This window comes from Candoia aspera, chromosome 10, assembly GCF_035149785.1.
Source record: "Candoia aspera isolate rCanAsp1 chromosome 10, rCanAsp1.hap2, whole genome shotgun sequence".
Taxonomy (NCBI): Eukaryota; Metazoa; Chordata; class Lepidosauria; order Squamata; family Boidae; genus Candoia; species Candoia aspera.
In genome coordinates, this window is record NC_086162.1 from 10,316,712 (window position 1) to 10,343,527 (window position 26,816).

Genomic DNA, 26,816 nt, shown 5'->3' on the forward strand with positions numbered 1-26,816 from the left:
TTTTCTGCTGCATTGTAGGCCTTGAGCGATGGGAATCATCGCCTGACACATGCATAAAAATGAGCCACGGTGGAGGAAGGCCTAGATTTTTGTATGGATAATGCAAAGAACACCTTGTTCGTATTAATCTTTTCTAAGCTTCTTTAGAGACCTTGCTGCTGGAGTATAGGATACAAGCATCTTAACTAACTAACTAACTAACTAACTTTCTTTTCATTGTTAATCTGAAATCATGCAATCCAAATGTAGCTTTGCTGCTCCAGTGGGGAGAAGGCATTGGGGTGAAGTTGAAAGAGGCAGCTTTGTTTGTTTGTTTGTTTTATATCCTGTCTTTATCATTTTTATAAATAACTCAAGGCGGTGAACATATCTAATACTCCTTCCTCCTCCTATTTTCCCCACAACAGCAACCCTGTGAGGTGGGTTGGGCTGAGAGAGAGGGACTGGCCCAAAGTCACCCAGCCAGCTTTCATGCCTAAGGCGGGACTAGAACTCTCATACCACGCCTGATTGGCTCTTGGGCTGAGAGAGAGGGACTGGCCCAAGGTCACCCAGCTGGCTTTCTTGCCTAAGGCGGGACTAGAACTCACAGCCTCCTGGTTTCTAGCCCGTTGTCTTAACCACTAGACCAAACTGGTTACGTGTGTATGGATGGGGGAGGGAGAATTTTAAAAAATAGCTGAGGTATCTCCATATTATTTGTTGGGATCCAGGCACATTAAATATTTTTCCAGTCTTAGTCTGCTCCCCCAGGTTAAATTACTTTGTAGTTCTGCTAAAGAGCATGTTTGGGGTTCATTTCCAGGCATAAAGACCAGGATTTTATAGACATCCCCCCAAATCACTGGTGTGTTTCCTTCTTTTTGTTTCATTGCAGTTTATCCTTTGTCTAGATCTACTGCTTTCACGGATCCAATCCCCCTTTTTAGGGATGGGAGGGAAATCTGTCTGATTTACATTTGAATATGAATTCAGTTTTGCCCGCTTGATACGACATCTCAACGGAAACACTGTTATTAAGCTTCAAAATGATTCTTTTTGTGGATTCTGCTAAGTGGATTGTTCAGAAATGCCTAAGAAGCATATGTTAAGGATAATTATGCAAACAGGGTGTATTTATAAAAATAATGGATGAAAAGGGCGAAGCTCAAAAATACATAGATTGGGTCAAAGTCTTTACAAAGATGTGTATACTAGGGAAATTGTTGTTAAAGCCCATAGAGATTGTTGTGCAGATTTACTTAAATTAGTGCAGAAGCAGGATGACTCAAGACTTAGAACAATGTGTTGTCCGTTTATTTGTCTGGGGTTAGGCAAAACTAACCTGCCTATATAGAGAGCTCTATATCTGGGATCTTGCTCCACAAAAGGCTTTATTTCAGATTCTCAGTAATAACTTCCCTTCACAAGGTGGAATACAGCCCTGGAGTTTGCAAGTTTAAACATCAAGAGTCAGAATGTATGAGTTGGAATCCTCTAAGCCAGCGTTTCTCAACCCTGGCAACTTTAAGCTGTGTGGACTTCAACTCCCAGAATTCCCCAGCCAGCATGGGGAACTCCCAGCCAACTTCTGGGAGTTGAAGTCCACGCAGCTTAAAGTTGCCAGGGTTGAGAAACGCTGCTCTAAACCATCTCTGACAGGTGGCCATTCAACCCCTGTTAGAAAAACTTCAGGGAGAAAGAATCTCCCTCTAAGAATAGGCTCTTCCACTGTGAAAATCTTCCATCGGGAAATGCCTCTTCATATTCAGCCTGCGAATTTCTTTTCTCCTAAATTAAGCCGGAGTTTCTGTATTTGATTTGGATTTTGGAAGACTGGATGACAGCTGGTTCAAAACTTGTCAGCCTGGAGATTCACAGATCTGTCACAACTGGTTGATGGAATTCACTTCTATAAGAGGGAACGCTGGAGAATATAAGACAGCGTTCAAGTGAAGATAATAGAGGTAATGGTGGAAATATCACCTGTATCCTCTGTGCCTTTTCTCATAGAATGTTAAACATGCTGACATCTTTGATCACCAAACACCATCTGTTCCAGAAGTCAGGGGACAAATCATGATTCTCCACGGTTATTCAGGGTGATACAAGGCAACGCTTGGGCTGATGGTGTAAATCAGGGTGTCTCAACCAGGGTTCCATGGCACCCTAGGGTTCCCTGGGAGATCACAATTTATTTAAAAAATTATTTCAAATCTGGGCAACTTCACATTGAAGAGTTAGGTTTCATTCTTTACTTTTAGTTTAAGAACACTGTTAATGCATATCTACAGGCCCACACATGAAACCAATATAATAATTTTGTAACTTCTGGCCTATATTGGAGCCTGAATGTGCAGGGGTTCCCCAAAGCCTGAAAAAGATTTCAAGGGTTCCTCCAGGGTCAAAAGGTCGAGAAAGCCTGCTCTAAATGCATTGTCAGGCATAAAGGGGCCAGTTCTGACCTATGGTAAAAGTAATGAAGCACGAAAAAAGGTAGTAGAACATTTTCTACAGAATGGCAGGTAGTTGTAGAAGAAGTGCTGTTTGTGAAACTTAGTGAATGAATCTGCTTTTGTCTGAGAATCCATAGCAGGTTATTTTTACATTGATCCCTACTGATCCATAATGCTTCCCAGCAAGATGTGGAAGACAACCAAACACAAGGAACCCACATCACATGTTTGATTCCAACCAGCACTTTAAGTGCATTTTTGCATTTTTCCCTCTAAGTCCTGCATGGTTAGATCAAAAGTTTGTTTTTTCCAGACAGGTCCTGGATAACGGGACCAACTGCAGCTGGAATTGGTGAAAGTTCCCTCCTTGTTGCATTACCATTCAGGGGGTTCAAAAGGAACATTTTCAAACAAGCTTTTCGGAATTTTAAATTTTTCAAAAAGGATTTTTATCATACCATTATCTGAATGGTTGTAAGCTGCTGGTGGATAATGGGATTAGGCAGTTTATAACTGTAATGTGTATTGTATGTATCCATAGTATGTTTACGTTGGTGGGTTTTAAGTGCAGCTAATCCTACCCAGAATTGAGCTGTAAGATTATTGGTGGTTTTGGGATCCAGAAAAAAAAACAGTGAAAAATGTTGATTAGGCTGAGCAGTAAGTGGGTGACAGTCTAAATGGTCTCCAGCTTGACTTAACATAACAACCACACAGCCTCTGAACTTCTTGGCTTCTCAAAGTGATTCTTTTCGTCTGGGAAATGTAATAGTGCAAACCAGAACATTAATTCTGCTGATTGATATCAAAAAGAAAAGCAATCAAGCTAATGTGCTTGTCTTTGCCAATCCCAGCTGTTCCTGCTGCTCAGAGTAGGCAGTGTCCATCAAAATTCTTTCCCCTGGTGAAAAAAGGTGCAACTTTTTATAGGCACCACATGCCAACTTAGCCCAAGGAATGCTGCCGTCTGTTGGGGACTCGCTTCTCAGCTTCAGAAACGCAACTTTCTACAAGATTTGGAAAAGCTATACAGGTAGTCCTTGACTTATGACCGTTTGTTTAACGATGGTCAGAAGTTACAACAGCCTCGGAATGGGTGCTTTATGGCCTGTAAAGCACTTCTGAGTGTCTTAAAACATTTATCCCCTCCCCCATGGTCACATGATTGCATTTTGGGCACTTGGCAACCAGCTTGCATTTATGACCGGTTGCAGTGTCCTGCAGTCACGTAATCACGTTTTGTGACATCTTTGCCATTTTCTGGCAAAAAACGCCCATTGGGGAAGCTGGATTCGGTTAATGACCACTGTGAAATGGTCGTAAAATCAGGTCTGGTCATGTGGTGACTCGACTTATGACCACAACAACTTATGATGGAAATTCCAGTCCCAACTGTGGCTGTAAGTCGAGGACTACTTGTAGATGTCGATCAACTCTCCAAGATCCAGTGCCTTCCTGGTGGATCCGGCTCCCATTATTCTCTGAAAATGTGGCATGTGGCTATTTAAAGGCTAAAACTGAGAACGTTAAATGTTTCAAGAATAAATCATTGTGCAATCTATTGCCACTACAAGGAATTCCCTGATCCCTACCCTGTTTTTTTCCAGGGGAGCCTCCCAAACAGGGAATGCCTGAAGCAACAGGTCTCTTGCAAGTCCCACTGGTTCATTTCTGAATAGGCTTGCGCTGAATTGCACAACTGAATGTTGCTTTGCTCTGGCACAGCGGGGAGACCCCACAAGCAATAAAAGCATCTGCCGGTTAGGAAAAGTTGAAAGAAATGAGGCGACAGGTGCCGAAAACTTTTTTTAAATTGCATGTTGTGTTAAGTCCACCTAAGGCCAGCCACATCAGTGCAGCATGATGTCACCCCTTGTGACTCATGGTTCATATTTTTCTTCTGACTGACTTTCAATATTCCTGGCATCATGGGGAGCCGCCCAGGATCACCTTACCAGGCGTGCGAAGCGTGAGCCACAGATAGGTAACTCTTTGGTGAGGGGCCTGAAACAACCACCCACCAGTGCAGTTCTGGAGTGGCAGCGTGTTTGAATCATTCACTTTTTTTCTGCATGGGTGTCAGCCTTCAAGGTAGGCCAGGTCAGGAAAACAGATGCCATGAGAAATACTAGAACGCTGCTTAATTGATACAAGCCATAATAAGAAACCTTGAAAGCCTGTGGGTTTTTTTTCCTCTTTCCCTCTCTCTTATACCCAAGCAAGTCCTCACCTGCTCCTTTTCTTCTGGGCTAAGCCAATAGTCTTGTAATGAAGGCCATCTACCGTGGGGCTGTTGGAGGAGATGTTCCTTCATCAGCATAGCGCAGTGTTCCTCAACCTTGGCCACTTGAAGATGTGTGGACTTCACCTCCCAGAATTCCCCAGCCAGCATGGCTGGCTGGGGAATTCTGGGAGGTGAAGTCCATATGTCTTCAAGTGGCCAAGGTTGAGAAACACAGACATAGCAGGCTAAACCTGTTTGACGCTTAACATACCCATTCTGATTATTTGCTTTTTAAAAATATATCAATTTTGCTGCAATTTGGGAGGATCCCGGGCCTACCCAAAAAATTAGGACAGTGGTATGGAACATATGGTTTCCCCGCACATGCCGTTCTAGTTTACTTAATGGGAAATATTGTGTAGCCTTGCTATTGTTCACAAAAGGAATTACTTTTTAGAGCACAAATGTACATTTTTCTTTGGCAACTGGTTGTGAGAACTGCTGTCCCCTGTTTAGAGCTTACAAATTGGGTAAAGACACCATAGTCAAATCTTGTCAGCCTTACCAGGTAGACCAGAGGGGAAATGTGAGCAGATGAGCTAATTCTACTTTATTGTAAAGCTACATTAACAGAATCTTGCAAAGTACAATTCTCCCACTGTCTCCTTTACCCCCGAGAAATTAGGGAGGGTCCCTTCTGAGCCTCTTGCCCTGCCTGCTATCCAGCTGTGAGGTATGCTGTCTCTTATCTGACAGTTCCCTAGGCAGTGTCTCTTCACTCAGTCTCCCAAGGTCATTCCCACATACCATTACAACTCTTCTTAATCTTTAACCTTGATTCTGATCAAAATTTGTCTAATATCCTACATATTTTGCTATTTTATTTTTGTTAGCCAAATATCTATCTATGGAGACACATCTTACATCTCCTTGGCTTGCCAAAGAAAGCTTGCAGGGAGAGCGTGTTTCCGGGATTTTCTGAAAGGGTAAAATATTCCTCTCAGCCCCTGCCCCCTTCCAGTTGGTGTTAAAAGATAAAATCTTTCATTTGAGCTCTTAACTCCTGGCAACTTCATGGATGCATCCCTCTGGTGCTCTTGACAACATTACAGAAGAGAATCGGCATCTGTTTTTGTTTCAGCCTTTTGTTTGAGACTCATTTCTAATCTCTTTCCTGCCATCATTTAGAATGTATTTTTGGTCCCGGCAATTCTGTAGCCTATTGTGGCCAAATTCCAGGGAAAAGGGACACTGATACCTGCATTGTGCAAGACTTTTTGTCTAGAGTTCCTGTGTTCAGAGCAGTTTCCTTCTGTATGGGTGTTCATTGTGAAGGAGAAAAAAAATAACAGCTCTGCAAAAAAACAGCAGCTTTTCTGTTGTCTGTAATCGCTGCCATTAAGCTTTTAGTTAATGATAGTTTTCTCCACCCTATTTTGTTCTGCATGTGCTGGACTGCAGCCCCATCCAGTGCATTGGGAAAGCTGGCCAAACACATTAATAGAACATATATTTCACAAGGTTGTATCCCAGATGCAGGAGATAGAAGCTGGTCCCCGTCCTCATCATTTAGCTCTCTGTCCTCAATTTATAAAGTTGCACGTAGTACATTTTGCAGATAGTTTCTAAACGTAGCTGTAATAGATTTCTCAAAGCCTGGGAAAGAGGATGGCAGTTTGCAAATTGCCACAAATTTGGAACATTCCTTCTTTATTGGGAAAATTGGTAGCTATCTCCGCACTGCATCAACAGGCAGTTAACAAGAGGATTAAGGAATTCTTTCCCTAATGAATGTAAAGATAATTGGGGTACTAAAGCACATGTATCAGTGTGGATTGAGGATTATAGGATTTACAGTTGGGCACATCTGGAGAGGTCTGGATTAAGAAAGGCTATTTTGGTAGAAGAATGAAGGTCAGGTTAAGGATCTATAGGCAATGTGCAGCATTTTTCAACCTGGAGTTCTCCAGAAGTGATGCATATCAACTCACATGGCCCTCGGCCAACAGAGCTACTGGCTGAAGGATGGGAATGACAGTCCATCATTTGGGGAGCACCAAGCTGGAGAAAGTTGTCTTGTGCATGTCTGCAACCAGTGACAGGAACCATGAACACATAAGCAGAAATGAATCCTAATTGTGTCAAGCAGCCAAAAGGACAACAACATTCAGGCTGACTGACAATCTTAGACAACACACAGGCCTTGAGGATGCAGAAAGCTAATGATAAGGGGATAACATTTGAGGAAGTGCATAGACGTTTAATATCTGTGATATGTGTTGGGAATGAGAAAGAAATCTCAGGTTAATCTGCCATTGTGGGGACGGGTGGGAAGCAAGCACATTAGATTCACGGCTGCAATCAATTCTTTTCTGCAAAGTGTTAAATGTAATCTGTTTCTTTGATCTTCTTCCACTGATCTCAAGCTGAGCTTTCCGGTTTCCATCTCCCCATTAAGAAGTGAAAAATCAGAAGTTGTCTGCTAGCCCCTTTTCCAACCAGCCAACTTTATTATCAGGCATCACCTTTCATGAGTGCAGGTCCCTTCATTGGATGCATGGAGGGGCTGAACCGATGTAGGATTTAAATTGCAAAGAGGCGAAGGGGAATGGAGAAGAAGACAGGTTGGTTGTGCAGATGCAGGATACCCCTGAGACAGATTGCAAGTACCTGACTGATAAATACTGTAACTGTAGTGTGTCAAAAACCCATTGTATTGGTTGAGGCCTTTAGAGACTGCACCTTTGGGTGTACGGGAGTTCAGCCATCTTGGGCTCAATGGCCCTGTTAAAGTCTCGTTGGTCCAAAATGCTCACTTTCAGGTCTTCAACAGAGTGCCTTTGAGAAGTTGGTGTTCCTTCTAGATCCTTTAGATCAAGGCTTCCCAAACTTTTTCCTTCATTTCCCAAAACTGCTTATCAGAAAGTCCTCTTTACCCAATGTAGGTAAAACACTTTAAGTCAATTTAAATGTCCCTGTTGTGATTGGGTGATGGGTTCAAATGTCGCTACCCAAAGAAAAACCACTGTTAACCAATGTTGGGTAATTTGCCCAGGTTTGGGAAGCAGGGCTTTAGATCGTGTCATGCATTTTATTTTTTGGCATCGTTTGGCTTTTCAGTGATCAGGGGCTGCACCCCAAAAAGTCAAGAAAGAGGGCATGGGTAGGTCACCATTCAACTTGATTTAATTTAGATTAAATTGTTTCAGCACATTTAATACCATTCCCCGTATAGTTAATACTATTCCCCTTCCGTCCCATTAAAAAGTGTAATTTGAGGGCAACTTATATAGAGCAGCTATTGGGGCTGCAACTAAAATTCAGGCACATTTGCAGTCCTGGATGCTTCTGCTTTAGACAAAGTCATTGTGTGTGTGTCTGTCTGTGCAAACTCATCCTGGAGCTGTCTACTGCAAAGTAAAATTCACTGATTTAAATGGGGCTTGCTTATTTATTTGTTTGTTTGTTTGTTTGTTTATTAAATTTTGCCACCGCCCATCTCCCCCCAAAGGGGGGACTCTGGGCAGTTTACAGCAAGGATAAAAACATTAAAATACCATAAATAAATATAAATACAAATATAACATTGAAGGTAAATACAGTACCAAATCCAGATGACGATACTAGTTGGAATATCGCCCACATGTATCTAAGCGGCCATTTTAGGGCGCTAACCATCTCCAGGGTGATTACTCCTCCTCCCGCCCCAAGTGAGGTGGCAGAACCAGGTTTTTAGTTGTTTGTGGAAGGCCACAAGAGATGGGATCTGTCTTATCTCTGGGGGAAGGATGTTCCAGAGGGCAGGTGCCACTGCAGAGAAGGCCCGCCTCCTGGACCCCGCCAGATGGAATTCTCTTACAGACCGGGTCCGTAACATGCCCTCTCTGCGTGATTGGCTGACTGGTTTTTTTGGGAGGGGGAGAGTCTAGCCTATTTACATTCATAAGCTGGGTCTTTACAGCATGCTGAACCCTCAACATAGCATAGCCTCAACCCTCATGTTAATGAAACTTCAAGATGGTATTCATGTAGCATACTGTGCCCAAACAGATCAATGGCATTATGGCTTAAGGGGAAGGCCTGATTCCCACAGTGCACAAAGATGCTGGCTGGCTTCCCACACCACAACAATCCAACCCCATTTTAATTTTCTCTAGTGTGGCGTGTGAACCCAGCTATGCTGTGCCGTCGTATCAAAGCAGTGTTTACGTTGGGGTGGTCAGTCTTTTTTTTTCTTCCTGCCAAGAGTCGCATGAGGTGTTGGAGGCTGCAGGCTGAGAGCCAACAGATGAGGCAGTGCCAAAAGCAGGTCTTGTTAGCAACCACCCTTTCTTTTCTTTCATTCACTTTCCCCAAGGGAAGGTTCAGAATCTGACCTGATCTGTTGCAGAAAGGTCTTGAAATTAGTCCAAAGCCCGCTTCATGTTAAGCCCAGGATCATACGTGCCCACCCCTGCTTAACCTAGTAGGATACGTGAGCTGTAATTGGGGAGAGGGCGAAGAATGAAAACAGATGCTGCCATCTGAACCAAGGAAGTTTTCCATTTCCGCATTGTTCATGTTAAATTGCACCCATTTAATAATTCATAATAATGAGGGATCAGAAAATAGAACAAGAATGTTAGAGAGCCGTAACTGAGAGAGAGAGTTAGTGGCAGCAATGCCAGGGGGCCAGCAGTCTTTAGATGGCATTGTTTGGCAACAGTTAAGCTTGCCAGGTTCCTGCCCCATCTTCTGTAGGAAGGACAGATGGACCTTGACATCCACAGGCATCCACAGCTACTGAGATGATCACTGGCCACCTCTGCGACTTTATGGTTGGGAGCAGTGTTTCTCAACCTTAGCTACTCTAAGATGTGTGGACTTCAACTCCCAGAATTCCCCAGTTAGCCATGCTGGCTGGAGAATTCTGGGAGTTGAAGTCCACACATCTTAAAGTGGCAAAAGTTGAGAACACTGGTTGGGAGGAAGGCTGGTGGCTTTTTTTTCTTTTTTTAGATTGTTTATCCTGCCTTTATTGTTTTTATAAATAACTCAAGGCGGGGGACATATCTAATACTCCTCCCTCCTCCTATTTTCCCCTTGTCCCCCTTGAAACCACAGGGAGGTGTTCCTCCTCTGCCTCACTGTCTATTCTCTCCAGGAAGACTGCACCCACTTTGCATAACGTGGGAAGGCATCGGATAAATTTTAAGTAAAAATGTTTGTTAAAGCATTTTGTAGAAACACGTCTTCTCAGATGCTCTACAACAGCGTGTCACGTGGCAGTTACTGATGAATTGTTCAGACATACAAAGTCAAAAGCTGGGAATTGAACCCAGATACATGTGTGTCTTCCTCAGGATGCAGCAGGACTTATTTTCACAAGAAAAGGAAAGACTCGCTCCTTCCTTACTCAAGGGCTTGCTTTATTTGCTTGGCCTTTCTAGAAGTTTGTTTGTTTATTTATCAAATTTATCACCGCCCATCTCCCCCACAAGGAGTGACTCTGGGCAGTTCACAATAAAAACCTTCAACCACAATATAATATAAATACTATATAATAATATCAATAAGCAATAAAATATAAATATAAATATATTAAAATGAAATAGAGTCCAGATGGCTCTCTGTCCGCAAGCAAAACAGGACAGTTCTAAGGAACTAGCCATCCCCAAGAGGAACTATTCTCTTTCCTGCCCCAGGCATGATGGCAAAGCCAGGTTTTTAATTTTTTGTGGAAGTCCAGGAGCGAGGTGACCTGCCTCAACTCTGGGGGGAGAATGTTCCAGAGGGCAGGTACTACTGTAGAGAAGGCACGCTTCCACAACCCCGCCAGATGGAACTCTTTAACCGGTGGGATCCTTAGCATGCCCTCTCTGCATGCCCGGGTGGGACAGGTCAATGTGATGGGGATGAGATGGTCTCTCATGTAGCCTGGTCCCATGCCATGTAGGGCTTTAAAGGTCATAACCAACACTTTGAATTGGACCCAAAAGCAAATGGGCACCCAGTGCAGCTCATGCAGTAAAGGTGTTACATGTGCCACACTTGGGGCACCTAGAATTACTCACACGGCTGCGTTCTGGACCAGTTGTAGCTTCTGGATACTCTTCGAGGGTTGCCCCATGTAGAGCTCATTACAGTAGTCTATATGGGAGATAACCAGGGCATGAGTGACTGTTCGAAGGGCCTCTCATTCCAGGAAAGGGTGTAACTGGCGCACAACAAGTTGCACAAAGGTCCTCCTGGCCATGACTACCACCTGCTCTTCAAGCAGGAGTCGTGAGTCCAGGAGGACCCCCAGGTTCTGCACCAGATCTGTTTGGGGCAGTGCAACCCCATCCAGAACTAAAGTTGGTGGATCTCTTCCTGTCTTCCTCAAGATCTTAAAGCCCTGGGAATGGAATCAACATTGACAGCAGCATCTGTTTCTAAGGAAAAAAAAAACATTCTTTTATGAGGAAAGTTACATATCATGCATTTTATATAGTAACAAAATGACTTTATATCAGTAAAAGAATAATAAAGGAAGAAATGTGGCATGCATTTCCATTTTTCCAAATGTTTCCATTTTTTTCTGCAAAAAGGAAGAACCCTCCTCCGCCCCCCCCCCTTTGTTTAAAACTTTCTGGAAATTGTGCATCTGTAGGCATCACTATAAGCTAAGAAGTAGTTTATCAGGGAAACAAATGGGGTTTGGCTATTCCTGGCTAACAAGAGAATGCCAGAGTTCCTGTTCCACCGTTCCATTCTTCCACAAAGTCATCCCAAGCGGTCTCAATAATAATAAAAGGTCTTTTAATTCTGCAGAACTCCCTGAAAACTGGACTGACACCCGAGAGACCTTACTGGAGGGAATGCTTTTCAACCTGAAGTACCTGGGCATGACATTGGTTGAGCAGCCCAAAGGAGAAGAATTATCTGCGGCTGCTGTCAAAAGGATTGTAGCAACAGTGAGTAACCAAGACCTTTCCACGCACCCCATCATCCCTAAATGTCTTCTGTTGTCCCTAAGCCAGCCTTTCTCAACCTTTTGACCCTGGAGGAACCCTTGGAATATTTTTTGGGCCTTGGGGAACCCCTGCACATTCAGGCTCAAATCTAGGCCAGAAGTTAGAAAATTATTATACTCGTTTTCTGGGTAGGCCTGTAGATATGCGTGGACGGTGTTCTTAAACTAAAAATAAAGGATGAAACTGACCTCTTTAAAGTGACGTTGCCTGAATTTGAAATATTTTTTTAAATAATTCTTGATCTCCCAGGGAACCCCTAGTGACGTCTCGCGGAACCCCAGGGCGCCACGGATCCCTGGTTGAGAAACCCTGCCCTAAGCAGTCCAGGTTGGTGACCCACTGTTGCCAACAGGGCAGTAAGAATAAAATATCCCATGGTGCTTCCATAACTCTCCGTATTTAACACTGGCTGGGTGTGAGAGGCTGCCCTGAAAACGGGTGGCTAGGGGTTTTCCGAGTCTGCTTAAGATCTATAATTTACAGCCGGTAACATTTTTATTACTGCCTTTAAAACGTCTTTTTTTCCGCTCTGTTGTTGTTTAATTGCCCTTTATGGACTTCATAAATTTTTTACAAATCTGCATGTAACAGGATTATCCCGTCAATACAGGAAGATTTTTTGTTTTGAGTTAAGATTGTGTTTTGCATTTTTTATTTCTAATTTCTTCTGATAAACCTGAGACACACAACAGTGCATATGTTGGCAATAAATGCATAAAAAAACTTGCTTTGTGTATGTATGGGTGCCCATATCTGTGTTTGTAAAGTGTTTATGGCATACATACACACATACAGCACATATACTGTACAGCCTTGGTATATCCCCATTTAGCCAATTCACTTGTGACAGACAAAATGTTTGTATTGTCCATTGCAATAATGGACATGTTCACTGAATCTTTCAGATTTAACTGACCTTTGATAGCAAGAGGCAGTCCCTTCTTCCAAACGATCCATTAAACTGAGGTTTTACTGTAATGCAAATTGCCATGCAAGGCACTCTGTATTCACCTTGAGAAGAAAAGCAGAAAGGGAACAATTAAAAAAAAAAAGTTCAGTGACATTTTTCATTTGTTCCATCTTTGTTTCAAAAAGTGAACTTTCATCGATTTATTAAAGGACATTTTAATATGGATTTGGAAATCAATCATAATCCATTCTAAATTTAATAAGTTTCTTCCCACCAAAATGATTCTTTTTTGGCATACTGTAATATAAGAAACAAAATGACCACATTTGCTAGATGTCAAGGGCACTTTCAGTATTTTTCTTTTACTGCCTGTTAATTGTTGTATTACAACTAAAGTCAGGTAGGAAAAAAAATCAACCATTAGCTTTGCTGATTAATTGTTTGGGACCTTTTAATTCACCAGAATTTCAGTTGTAGATTAAACCAATTAATGCTTACAGTCCTGATTTTAACTCATATTATCTACTTTCTTTGCTGATTTGGGGTTTTCTTTTAATGAGTTACTGAACTGTTGCATTTAGGGAAAGACATATTGTGATTGGTATAGCTTTGCTCCTTCTGCAGTGCCTTTTTTTTTTTTTGCACAGTTACCATCCTATAGAGCAGATCTGTACAACGTGGCCTGCCAAGCAGCCTTGTGTGACCCACTGGCACTTTTTAAAAAGTCACTAAATTTGCCACCTACCAAAAGATGTGCTGCCAAGCACCTCCAGTCCTTAATGCCTGTCAGCCTTGCAAGGTAGTCCAGACAAGAAGCACACCCCCAGGAGTACTAACTTTATGGTAAGGTTACATTAACAGCATCTTGTAAGTCTGAAAGTACATCTTTCCCCCGCCCCTCGCCTTTACAATCTGTGGAGGAGTGAACTCACCACCTGGAGTGAGCAGGCATTTGTTTTTCTTCCTGGGATCCAGAGGTTTTGTGCTACCTGGGAAGGAGGGTTAAAACAGCCCCACCCTCTCCTTCATTGGAGAGTTGAACTGAAAACAAGAGTGTGTGTGGGTGTGCCAAAAAAAGTCAAGCCCAGACAGCAGAGACATGAGGAAAATAAACTCCAAACCAAAGGCAAGTATCTCAGCGGTAGTCTTCAGAAAGCAGAAGAAAACTTCAATTCTTGGAGCTGCAAGGCCGCTGAGAGGAAGAGCTTAGAGACGGGGAGGAAAAATGCTCAACCAGCATCTGCAAACCAAACCAGGCCCACCATATGCACCAGCCCGGGGCAGGGCTCTGCAAACCAGCTTTAGAAGCAGAGAACTGTGGGTGCTAGGCAGTGGGAGAGAAAAGCCCATTTGCAGGTCTATAGAGCAGTGTTTCTCAACCTTGGCAACTTGAAGCTGTGTGGACTCCAACTCCCAGAATTCCCCAGCCAGCCCTGCTGGCTGGGGAATTCTGGGAGTTGGAGTCCACACAGCTTCAAGTTGCCAAGGTTGAGAAATACTGCTATAGAGTAGTGAAAAGAGTTTTTACTAGCAGATGGACTGAGACTGGCTGCAAGAGCTGAAGACCTGAGGGAAAAGGAAAGATTTGCAGAAGAAATAGCTAAGATAAGAAAACACAGTGCTAGCATGGGAATAGGAACAGAGAAAGAGAGCGTAGAGATAGAAATGTATAGATTAAATAAGAATAGAAATAGAATAGTTGTAAGCTTACAGTAATAGGAAGATAGTAGAATAAGACAGTTCAAAAACATGCAAATGTGAGTAGATCAATAGGTACCGCTTCGGCGGGAAGGTAACGGCGTTCCGAGTCGTCATGCTGGCCACATGACCCGGAAGTGTCTATGACAACGCCGGCTCCAAGGCTTAGAAACGGAGATGAGCACCGCCCCCTAGAGTCGGACACGACTGGACTTTACGTCAAGGGAAACCTTTACCTTTACCTTTAGAATAAGACAGGAGTTTAATTTTGTACATTAAAATAGTTTTGTGGGGGGAAAACAAATACGGTGTCTGCCTTCTGTACCATATAAAATAAAAAGCCTAACGCAGTCCAAGAAACTAGGGAGGGTCCCTTCTGAGATGTTTGCCACACTTGCCTTCCTTCTGCGGGCTCAGCTGCCTCTTATCTGACTGTTGCCTAGTCTGAGGCTCTTCCTCCTGTCTCCCAACGCCATTCCCACATTCCACTACACCACCACTGCCAGCTCCAGCTCACCACTGAACAGCTGATCAGCACACCAGGTTTTTCTCTGCAGCCTACAATTACGTTTAATTTATCAATGGGGCCCTTTCCCCTCTACAAATTGTACAGACCTACTGTAGAGGGATACAACAAGCTTAGAAGCCTCTTGAAGGAGTACGAATGAGGTACAGAGAAAACCAACCACAAGACTTTCTATGAAATAGGGAAAAGTGAATGGCCATGGAATGCTAATTGACTGTGTTCATAGAACTCACTTAACCTGGTTCCTGAATTAACATACTTTTCTGGGGTTGACAAAACAGTGTGGTGTAATCGGCTGGATGGCATAACTCACTAAGCTACAAACAGACCTAACTCAGGTTAAAAACTGATCTAGCTGAGCATGTTCTGCAAACGTATTTGTAGTTTTTGCTCAAGGTATGTGAACATGGCCTGGGACAGTTGAAAGGAGGTGCAAAGAAAGGGGAGAAGAATGCAATGGAATGTCAGAAGAACACCAGCCCTTCCATGCTGCAACGTTTTGTTACATGTTCCGCTTGTTAACGCTTAATTGCTGTGCACTTGAAAAGCCAAGTTCAAGAACGCTCGGTGGAAACGTGCTGAAGTAGCACTGAGCCAACCAAGAATTCACTTCATAAAATAGAAGGTTGTTCATAAAACTGTTGCAATGTTTAGGAGATCAAACCCTACTAAAACGGTGATAGATTATAAAGGGTTCTTCTAACCTTGTTCTCCATCAAATAAAGATGAAGGGTATAAGACGGGCCCCATCTAGTGTCCTTGGCAGTCAGGAGAATTTATGTGGGGGAAAGTTTTTGTCCATGAATTGATCTAATTAAAAAAAAAGGGGGCCCTCTCTCCCTCTCTCTCTCTCTCCCTCTCTCTCTCTCTCTCTCTCTCTCTCATAGTTCTCTATTTTGATGTAATTTTATTTGCATCCTTCATATGCTTTACAGGCTGTTTTGCCTTCATGAAAATTAATCACGTTATTAGGAAAGCTGGAAATCTATATTCCTTTAACCTCTGGAATTTCCAGCATTGTTAGAAGAGTTTCTAGACCATTTGAAAATATATCTGGCCATGTGTTACCCATCTTACATCAAATTAAGTCCTGTGCCTCCTAAAACTTCATCTGCAATGGATGCAGCTGATTGCTGAAGGGCAAGCAGGACTTGGGTTAAGGCTGCAGGTTGGTTGCTAAAGTTTTGCTATATTATGAAGATGCTTCCTAGTTTGTTCGTTTTTTTTAATTTTGAGTTGTCTTATGGATTCAAGCTGGGTTGAAAAGCTGGATTAAAAAACCTTTTTTAAAGATGAACTGTATCAGAAGAAGCCAGTGATATTCCCCTGTTGGGTGTCTGCTACTGATGTGATGGTCTATGGAAGTGCTTCTCAACCTTGGCAACTTTAAGATACCTGGACTTCAACTCCCAGAATTCCCCAGCCAGCATATGCTGTCTGGGGAATTCTGGGAGTTGAAGTCCAGACATCTTAAAGTTGCCAAGGTTGAAAAACACGGGTCTATGGGAATGACCTTGGGAGACAGGAGGAAGAGTCGCAGACTAGACAACCTTGATGCAAAAGGTATCTCACCCCTCAGAAGCAGAGGGAATATGAGAAGGATTTCAGAAGGGACCCTCCCTAGTTTTCTGGAGAGTAAAAGGAAAAGAGGGAAGAAATACTTTCAGTCTTGCAAGATTCGGTTAATGAAACCTTCCAATAAAGATAGGGCTAGTGATCCTGGTTGTGCTTCTTGTCTGGACTACCTCGAAGGGCTAACACCTGCTGAGAGTACAACATGACTGGCAACCAACATAGTCCGTGGTGTGGAAGGAGGTAAAAATTATTGTGCTTAACAGGTAAGGAAACAAAAAGCTAATAATAGGGATGGGCATATATACATCAGCAGCAATTTTATCTGCTGTCTCTGCCACTCCAGCACTGGTAAGTGCTTGGGCACTTGAGAGTAATAACTTTTTGAGTCAACAGAAGTCCCTTTTGCACCAAATAATCACCCTTGGTGAAGCCCATCTGATAATTTGGAGTGAGTGGTAAGAAGAGCCTGCTATATGAGAGAGTTGTACGTGTTATCTCCTCTTCATCCAGGAGAAGAAATTTTCCACTTGATTATTATTAATCAAATTTGATGGGTTCTGCTGGCCGTTCCCAGACAGGGGGATACGTAGGACTACAGCTCCTATAATCCATGCTCCAGATTGGGGAAGGCTTGTTCTGAAGTATCTTAATTGCTTTTAGATTAATTCTCCTTTGGCTGAATTGCTGATCACCTATCCACCTTCTTTTAAAGATATTATTCCAAAGGAATTGCAGGACGGGGGGCATACAAGGGAGGAAGGCGTGAAATCACCCATAGAAAATTAGTTCACTGGTGCCTGCTTTGGGCAATGGATTTGTACTTGCTTGTCACACGTGCGGCAAAAGTGTGCCGGTTCGCCGGTAAGATTAGCAGTTGATTTATCTTTGTGGCAACATCGGAGTGCGTTCTTTTCTCTATTCCAAGGCAAAGGCAAGTGGAAGAAAACTCCGAAAAGTAACTCTGAAGGTGTCACCCAGAGGGATCGTTCTCAGCGACAGCATAACAAATGAATCAATTGAAAACGTGTCAATATACAGGTACGTCTCATTGGTAGATTTTAAATCCTCAAAGCAAATGTTTAAGCCAGTGTTTCTCAACCTCGGCAACTTTAAGACGTGTGGACTTCGACTCCCAGAATTAAAGATGAACTGTATCAGAAGAAGCCAGTGATATTCCCCTGTTGAGTGTCTGCTACTGATGTGATGCTCTATGGAAGTGCTTCTCAACCTTGGCCACTTTAAGATGCCTGGACTTCAACTCCCAGAATTCCCCAGGCAGCATATGCTGTCTGGGGAATTCTGGGAGTTGTTATGCGACAGCATAACAAATGAATCAATTGAAAACGTGTCATGGCATACAAGGGAGGAAGGCATAAATGGCTTCCCCATGGCTGGCTGGGGAATTCTGGGAATCGAAGTCCACACATCTTAAAGTTGCTGAGGTTGAGAAACACTGGCTTAAGCACTCTCCTCCCATTAAGAGTGGTTCAGGGGTTAACGTTTGAAATTATAATTAATATTGATAGGATATCCTTTTTCTTTTCTTCTTTCTTATTCACATATAATACTCTAAGGCACTCACATAATAGAATATTAAGAATCTATTATATAAATACCGTATCAAAATAATATATTGTACTAAAACTGAGAAGATGGAGTAATAGATGGTCTATATGGCTAGATTTAATAATACGTTAAAGGGCTGAGTTAGTTTTATATTACCATTTTATGGATATACTTTTCATTTCAACAAATGTCACTCATTTATTCATTATTCTATTTTTTTCCCTGATTTTATTAGCACTGCTGTATTTTTGGTTGTACAGCATATCTTCTGTTTGATATGCTTACCTATATATATGTATGTATGTATCTGTATACACACGCACACACATATTTTTAAAAAAGGAAGCAAGAAAAAAAAAAGTGTGGTTCAAGGGTGACTGCCCCAAGGGTAGGTGTGTTATACAGGTAGGTAGGTATGTATGTGATTTGCGTGGCCACCCATCTCATCTAAGTGACTCTGGGCGGCTCACAACAATTATGATAATTATGTAATTAGGATATTTGACAAACCTTAAATTTTTGAATAACCTGAATCAGTACTTTAAGTGGTAGGCTCAATTAAATTGAAACAGCCATTAACATTTCTTGAAACAGCAGAAGACAGCAGAAAAGAAATGGAGGTAAATTAGCCTGGGCTGAATTGTGATCCATGACATCATTTGGTAGACTCTGCCCCTTCCGGCATCCATGGGTGGGCTTTTGGGTATCAGCTGACAAGCTCCGTTTCCAATTTTATGGTGGGGTTGAGTTTCTGGATGCCAGTGTCCAATCTCCATCTGTTCTGCTTCCAGTGGGGCAGGCCTTGGCCTCCTGGGGCAGAACTAGCTCCACCCCTCCTGGCATATATAGGCATCATACCATGGAGAGGTTGATTGATTAATTAATTAATTAGATTTTATGAAAAGATTGAGAGGCTGCTCTTAAGGAAAGGCACCTTCTATCCCATGATGACAAAGCTTCAATACAGTACAAGATCAGTAGGAACTAATGCGCAATACGCACACCCTCGCCAACAGTTGAAAGTCCAACGAAGAAAAGTTCTGATAGGAATAGATGCAGAGGAACAATCTCTGCCCTCGTTTAAGAACAAGGGGTTCTTCAAGGACTTCCTGAAGGCAATTAACGAGGCATGTAATGCTTGGAGGGGAGCAGTGACAAAGCTCAGCCCTCTTGGAGAAATAACAGGCACCCTCATTACTGCCAATTTTTGACAGAACGCTGAGTGCATTTCTCTTGCAAGCCCTATGCGTTTAATGGGCCACTCATGGGTAGAACAGTTCTTCCTGCTATTTTTTCCTAAACAGTTCTTGAAACTGAAATACGGTGTTATTTCTCTCTCTCTTTTTTTATGTCTTCTTTGATAAAGACAAAAAAAGTGTGGGCTGACTTGTGAAGGACACTGGATGTGAAATGTCTTGGAGAGATAAGTGTATAAACACACTTGAAGTAAAAAAAAGTGTTTTGTAGGTTGGGTGGTTTGGTAAAGTAACATTCTGTCCAATTTTGATTCTCAGTATAAAATAGAAAGAGAAGGGAGAAAAGTTTGATTCCTTTGTTAAAGGCTTAGCAACAGTTTTAATATCTGGTGATGCAAAGGCTTTCTTTCTGTTTTAGGAAACACGAAAGCTTTCTGTTTTACTTCCATTATTTTGATACTGGGCTTTTCAAACAAATGCTTGTGTCCCAAAGAATCTCCCATAGGTCAAAAATTCAATATAATGCCAGCGGCCAATATGACATATCAGTGAAAACGTGACGCAGGCCCTCAGGCTTAAAACTTAAAAAGAAAAAAATCAAGAGACACAAGAAAAGTGACAACACATCCAGAAGTGTGTGTGTTTCTCCGTTGCAGTGGATACTGCAAAAAAAGCAGTAAGTCAAAGTTTTACTAGCCTGAGAAAGTCTTCCCCAAAATGGAGGCCTGCAGATGTGCTGGATTACAACTCTCATTAGCCCCAGCCACTGTGACGGGGATTACCCTGGCCAGAGCCTGCTTCATCAGATGCTTGGTTGGCAGATAGATATTGTGTATGGGTACTTTGTGTAGAGAGGAAAGTTAAGACCTTTGAGAGGTCGTAAGACATGAGAAATGACGATTCAGATGAAGTTTTATTATTTGTTTAAATTAATTAGTAATTGTTCAAGATATAATTAAGACACAAATGCAGAATGTTTGCAGGCCCTTGACCACAGGGCTGTTGGATGATGCAAGAGGCCAGTGTCCTTGTTTGTCCCTGAATGAGTAGTCATAGGTCCTGGTAAGTTTGAGTTCTACATTTTCAAGCTGTAATCTCTCACGGAAATTCCTTTTGGACAATAAAGAATTGCTGATTTTGCGGCAGCTGCAGCTGCTTCTTGGGTACAGCAGTTGGATGAGGTCAAGTTGGTTTTCCTCTTGCTAGAGCATCCATTGAGAAGGCAGGGCAGGGAGGGAAGATACTTAGTGGTCTGTTCTTCTGGCCAAGAGCCAAAGATAGCATATTTGATCATCACTTTGGCAATTCCAGGCCAGTGGTTGAGTTGTGGGTGTGGTTTGGATTTTGGAAGCCTAACTTGGCTTAGCTATTACTGCGTTGAGGGTCTTTCCACCCCTACCCCAAGGAATGACCAGGCTGCACTGATCCTGTGGTTTAATGTTGTTATGCTGTGGTGGAACCAGTAGCTTTTTTAAAATTTCCTTCTGGGTCCTGTCCTGGTAAGAAAAAGCTGCCATGGTTCTTTCGGATTCCTCTGGACCTTATCATCACTATCTTCCACTTACTCTGTGTCAAGAAAACTCATTACTTTTGAAGGCTACTGGGATAGAGTTTATCCTTCACTATTAATGAGGATTCTGTGTGTCACTTAGGGTCCCTCTGTGGCCTGTTTTCTTCATGTGGTTCATAGACTGGATTAGGCATCTCACCTGCAGTTACAAAACTCAACCCTGTGCAGCCTCAATTGTTAAAGGGAACAAGGGAGAATATAAATGCCTCTTGTTAAAACAGCTTCAGGAAGCTCCAGGTTCAAGACTTAAATTTCAAGATTGCCTTTGCTCCTAGTTCTCCTAGCATTGTCAATTTGCTATGATGCTTTATAGGATACAGAACAAAGCATCTGTAACAAGGCTGATGGCCTCAAAAGGATGACCTGCATCGTGATATCATTGCACAAATGGTGGGGTTGTGTCTTGACATCTGACACAAATAGTAAGTCATTTCATTTGTGGGATGATGTTATGATGCAGGTATTGTCATCCCTCCCCACCACTTCTGGGGACATTTACAGCCAGAGACATCTGTGTGTCTGTGTGTATAAAAGAACTGAAGATGTGTCAGCCTTCCCAAGTAGATCAGACAGGAAACACGACCAGATGAGCTAATTCTACTTTATTGTAAGGCTACATTAACAGAATCTTGCAAGTCTGGAAGTACAAATCTCCTGCCATCCCCTTTACAGCCCGAGAACTTAGGGAGGGTCCCTTCTGAGCCTCTTTCTCCTCCCATTATGCAGCTGTGGGCTATGTCCTCTCTTATCTGACTGTTCCCTAGGGAGCATCCCTGGGCCCAGTCTCCCAAGGCCATTTCCACATACCATTACAATTAATTTTCTCCTTATGCACAGGTTGGCAGCAACTTTTGGAGGGAGTTGGTGTCATGAGCACTGATGGTGAGCAGGAGGGGGCCCCTATCCAGGGGGGAAAACGCATGCGTAGTACTGAGGAGTTAAGCAGCCATTCAAAGAGACACAGATCAGACCCGCCTTGACTTTTGGGGTTTATCTGTCTGGGTTTTTCCCACGCTTCTTCAGTTTGTTAGGATTTTCTGTCTTATGTAGCAGTAATAAGCACTAGAGACCTATTCCTTGTCTCAGCGTGGTTCCTGACTGTCAGGACAGTTGAGGTGGGGGATTAGAGGCACCAAGACTTCAAGTTGTATATCCCTGTAAAGTAAGCCAGTATATTAGAGATGGAGTTACTGAGGGAGAAACTTGCCTAAGATCATCTGGTGAATCCATGGTGGAAGAGAGGTTTGATTTAGAGCATTCTGGATTTATAGCTTTGTTTGAATAATTGCGCTGTGTCAACTTTGTAAGAATGCCAACCTTGACACAAAAGAGAATAGGGAAGCAATTTGTAAAGCATCTTCTCCCAGCTTGGATGCTTTCCAGAGGTTGGGACTTCAGCTCCCAGAATTTTCAGCAGAGGCCAGGCTGCCTAGGGAATTCTGGGAGTTGGTCCACCCGTCTGGAAGGTGCTCAGGTTGGGGCAGGGTTCTCTAAAAGCTGACATTTATCCACAGTTTTATTCTTAGGTCTGAGAAGGAAGTGGTCTTGGACACTGGCCAGTAACAGAGCCAGTGTGGTGTGGTGGTGAAGGTGTTGGGCTTTGAGTGGGAAGACCCAGATTCAAGTCCCTCCTCAGTCACAGACATTCACGGGTGCGTTTAGACCAGTCACTCTGTCTCTCTCAGCCTAGCCTAACTCACGGGGTTGATGCTGTAGGGAAAATTAGGAGAGAGGACTATGTACACCCTTCTTGAGCTCCAGAAGGAAAATTGGGATATAAATCTAACAAGTAAATAAACAAAAACAAATATGTTCCAGTTTCTGCATTTTCTTGGATAGTTGTGGAAAACGTCTTCAGAAGAGATGGGGGGTCTGAAATGGTGAGGATGCCCCTTTGACTGTGGACTAAATACCAGCTTATTATCTTTGCACTGCTTTGAGGTTGCCTGCATTTGTTCTCTTGGTGTTTGACGTTCATCCTTTTGGAAAGTGTTCCTTAATGCTCTTCCATCACTTCCTCTTACCATATGTATCAGGGGACAAACAGAGTTGGAGAAAGGAGCGTCAAAATGGGTGATCTCCACTTGAACAAGAGCCTAGCAGCTCCTGTTGGATGCACCACCTTCTAAGTTGCCTTAGAAACTAAATGCATTCTAAAGCAATGCCATCTAAAAATTGGCAGGCAATAAATCTCTCCCACAACTCAGTGAACTGTTGCTTCCATTCTTTTCTGCTGAGAAAGGTTATCAGATTGCTAAGTGTGCTTTGGCCGATAAAAAGGCAATTCAAAAGATGCACTGACTACATTAAAGTTTGTTGTGGCCATTCCAGAGAAATGAGTGCTGAATGTGACGGAGTCATGTCCTTTATGCAGAGCCTAATTCTAGGTTTTGGTCTGGTCTGAGCATTGATGGGTGACAAAAGGATTACTAAGGCCAAGGTGCTTTCCTAAGCACCTGGAGCCCACTTCTTATGCAACCTTCTTGAGAACCTTCTTGTGGTCTTCTATTCTGAGCCTAGACCAGAAGATCACACTTGACCTTTGGATGGGGTGATAGTGGCTATGATATGGACAGTGAGCAGGCCTAGGACAAAGAAACAGGGGATGTCAAAAATCTTGAATGAAATGAACAGGCTTAAAATGAATCCCAGAAAGAGGGACATGCTCTTTGTTCAGAAGCCTACAGGCTCCAGTATTCCTCCATCTTTAGCTCTGGATGGGGTGGCACTGCCCCTAGATGAACAGCGTCACAACTTGGGCTTCTCTGGACTTAAGGCTCCTGCTTGGACAGCAGGTACAAACCATGGCCCAGGAGATTTTTGCCCAGCTTTGGTTGGGTCTTCAATTACAGCCTTTTCTGGATCAGGAGGCTCTGGCAACCACAACTCATGTCTTTGTCAACTCAAGCCAGGATTGCCAATACAACAGAATAAAGCCTGCCTTAAGTGTGCTGCACTGGTCACCAGGAGAATCCAGGTCCAATTTAAGACGTTGGTTATCACCTGCAAAGCCCTTGATGGCTCAAGTCCTCGTTACCTTCAGGACCATCTGTGACCAAGATAGTCTTTACCTCCATTCTGTGCAGACCAGAAGGCAGCTGGAGAATTCCCTCCCCAGGGGGAAGTCAAGGAAGTGGGAGCCAGGAAAAGGGCTTCTCAGGGGCAGTCACCTTGCTTTGGAACAGGCTACCCACAAGGTGAGGATGGCTCCTTCCATGTTGTCCTTTTGGAAAGCAGTCAAAACCAGATTTTTCCAAGGGGCCTTCAGAACAGGGGATGCAACTTCGTTGGAAACAACCAATCCAGGGAAGATACAGTTATTTAGTTGAGAGGTTTTATTTAACTGATTTTAATGTTAATATTTCATTGCTGTATGTGGCTCTTTCCTCTTTTGTCAACCAACCTAGAGTCTTAAGGAGGCACATGTAAAGAATTGTAGAAATAAGTACAGGTAGTCCTTGACACATTTGTTTAGTGACCATTCGAAGTTATGACAGCGCTGGAAAAAGTGACTTACAGCTGTCGCAGCATCCCCGTGGTCATGTGATCAAAATTTAGGCACTTGGCAACCAGCTCACACTTAGGACAGTTGCAGCATTCAGGGGGTCACATGATCACCGTTCCCAGCTGGCTTCCGACAAGCAAAGTCAATGGAGGAAATCGGATTCACAACCGCAGGGATTCACTTAACAACCGCAGCAAAAAAGGTTGTAAAATCGGGTGTGACTCATTTAACTGTCTCGCTTAACAATGGAAGTCCCAGTCCCAGTTGTGGTCATAAGTCAAGGACTACCTGTAACACTGACATTTCATGAAAACAAAATTAACTGCTTTATATGATCACTCCTTATCTATTGAATCACTTTCCCCATCTGGCACATAAAAATTAGAATTTGGCAGAATTAAAGGAACTCTGGCCCACATCCAAGACATTACAGGGAGGATTGCGTACCTCTGCAGTGGAAAAGCCCTTTATAAAAGATCAAGATGTGTTACTGTTGCTGGAGCTCAGAGCAACTGCTCTTTCTCTCTTATTCAGCCTCTCTTTTTAGGAATGAAAAGTATTTTTTTTCTTCCTATGCTCCTCAGGAAGCAGCAAGTTGGGAAAGATGAATAGCTATTTGTTTTCCCTTATTTCCCCAATGTTGTAAGATCTCCTACTAGAAAATTGCACTCTATCTGCTTTGATCTAATAAGCAAACTTGATGAATCTGTAGCTGAGCCTTTCGTTTTTCTCATTGATAAAAGCAAACCCTTACAACGAAAGTCCTGTGCAAGTTTGCAGAAAGCCTCATATTAAATGTCGAAGTCAGCAACCACCTAGCTTCTGCTTAAACTTCTAGTCCTTATGGTGGTAAATACTAACATGAAAGAAACGGCCAATGAAGATAATGTTAGAAACCAAACTGAAAATGAGAGGTGTGAGTTTCGGAGCCCTGAAAGCTTCTCTCCCCAGGTCTAGATCTTAAAAACCATTAAGGCAGGAAGAAATGGTCTTGGCGGCACAAAGTGCACAGGAGCCTACGTGTCTTGTGTTCTGTGTACATGCTGCTTTACAAAAAGCAACCACAAAGCTTTAGTTAACGACATTATTAAGTGCCTAATTTTTTCTTTTGGCTTTTGCTGTGGCTGCTAAACCAGTGATGCCGGGAGATGGTTAAACATTTTCTAAACATTGTAGAGGGATTAAAAGGTAGAACTGACCCATCCTATGTGCTTGTCCCATTTAAGAGAGCTTAGCGTGCCCCATATATGCCAAGGGCGAATTCTCAGGGCCTGTTGTCAGCCTTACCAGGTAGACCAGACTTGAAACAACCAGATGAGCTAATTCCACTTTATCGTAAGGCTACATTAACAGACCCTTGCAAGTCTGAAAGTACAAATCTCCCACAGTCACCTTTACAGCCTGAGAAATTAGGGAGGGTCCCTCCTGAGCCTCTTTCTCCCATTATGCAGCTGCGGGCTATGCCCTCTCTTATCTGACCGTTCCCTAGGTAACTTCTCTTCACCCAGTCTCCCAGGGTCTTTCCCACATACCATTACATCTGTAGAGAGTGTTATTCAGTTGTGGCTGTCACTTCGTGGTACAACCTTCCCATGGAGGTTCTGTTGGCACTGCCCAGCCATCATTCCGTAAGGCTGACAAGCAAGAACTCTTACGCAAAGCTTTTGATGCTGTGTTACAATGACTGACTGTACCAGCACTTGCGGTTACTCTTTTATTAATTTTATTGTTTCATTGTTGTGTATTTGGTTTGTGTTTATGGATTCTTGTACTTTATTTTTTATTATTACTACTGGGGAATTTAACAAAGATAAAATGATACAACTGTGGTAACACATTAACAAAGCACAATAGTGATTAGAATTAAAATGTAAGAAAAAGAAACAAAAAGAATCGTATAATTATAATATACAACTAGCTCAGTCCTTTAACGTATTATTAAATGTAGACCATGCAGAAACACTGTGTTCCATCTTCCCATTATTACAATATAAAGACATTCTGGAAATCAACAACAAACACATCTCTTGAATCCAGGCTTTGACATCTGGAGTTTTCTTTCCACATATATGGGATAATTCTGTCTGCCAACCTCCAGGCTCATGAAATTTCAAATTCTGTGTTTGGGGAGTATAATTCAACATCACATTTACATCTAAAACTGCTATGTTTTCCCCCATATTTATGTACATTGTAAACTTATGTGGGTTGTGTCAGATTTGGTGGTGTGCGGGTGTGATAAATCAGTGAATGTTAAAAAGCCATTCCTGCCATCAGAGGCACAGGAAGGGAAGCAGTGAAGAGGAACGTGTGTCCAAGCACCTGTTCCTGTCACAGCAGTGTCATCTGATGAGGGCAAGGGGGCTCTGCTGCCCTTTAGAAGTCAGGTCTGGTGGCTTCCCTATTGTAAAGGAAGGCAGAGCTGACCTTGGGGAAGGTGTGAAAGAGCCATTAAGGAGAGACTTGGAAAAAAGATTACACAATCCAGAAATTGAAGGAAGTTTGAGAAAGAATGTTGCAATAACCCCACTTTAATTTTGTTAAGAACAAGATGGAACAGTGAGAGATCTTTCAAAATTGAGGTCAACCCTTCCATGTAGGCCAGGTCAAGAAACA

At 42.8% G+C, this 26,816-nt stretch overlaps 1 protein-coding gene across 2 annotated transcripts in view; it reads left to right on the forward strand.

Moving 5' to 3' along the window:
- Window positions 1-26,816, forward strand: part of LDLRAP1 (low density lipoprotein receptor adaptor protein 1) — a 74,543-nt gene that overhangs the window by 15,302 nt on the left and 32,425 nt on the right. For both annotated transcript variants that reach the window (XM_063311811.1, XM_063311812.1), the window contains exons 2-3: window positions 11,452-11,594; window positions 17,289-17,401. In XM_063311811.1, coding sequence (XP_063167881.1) covers window positions 11,452-11,594; window positions 17,289-17,401 — 256 coding nt within the window. The remainder of the gene's footprint in view (window positions 1-11,451; window positions 11,595-17,288; window positions 17,402-26,816) is intronic.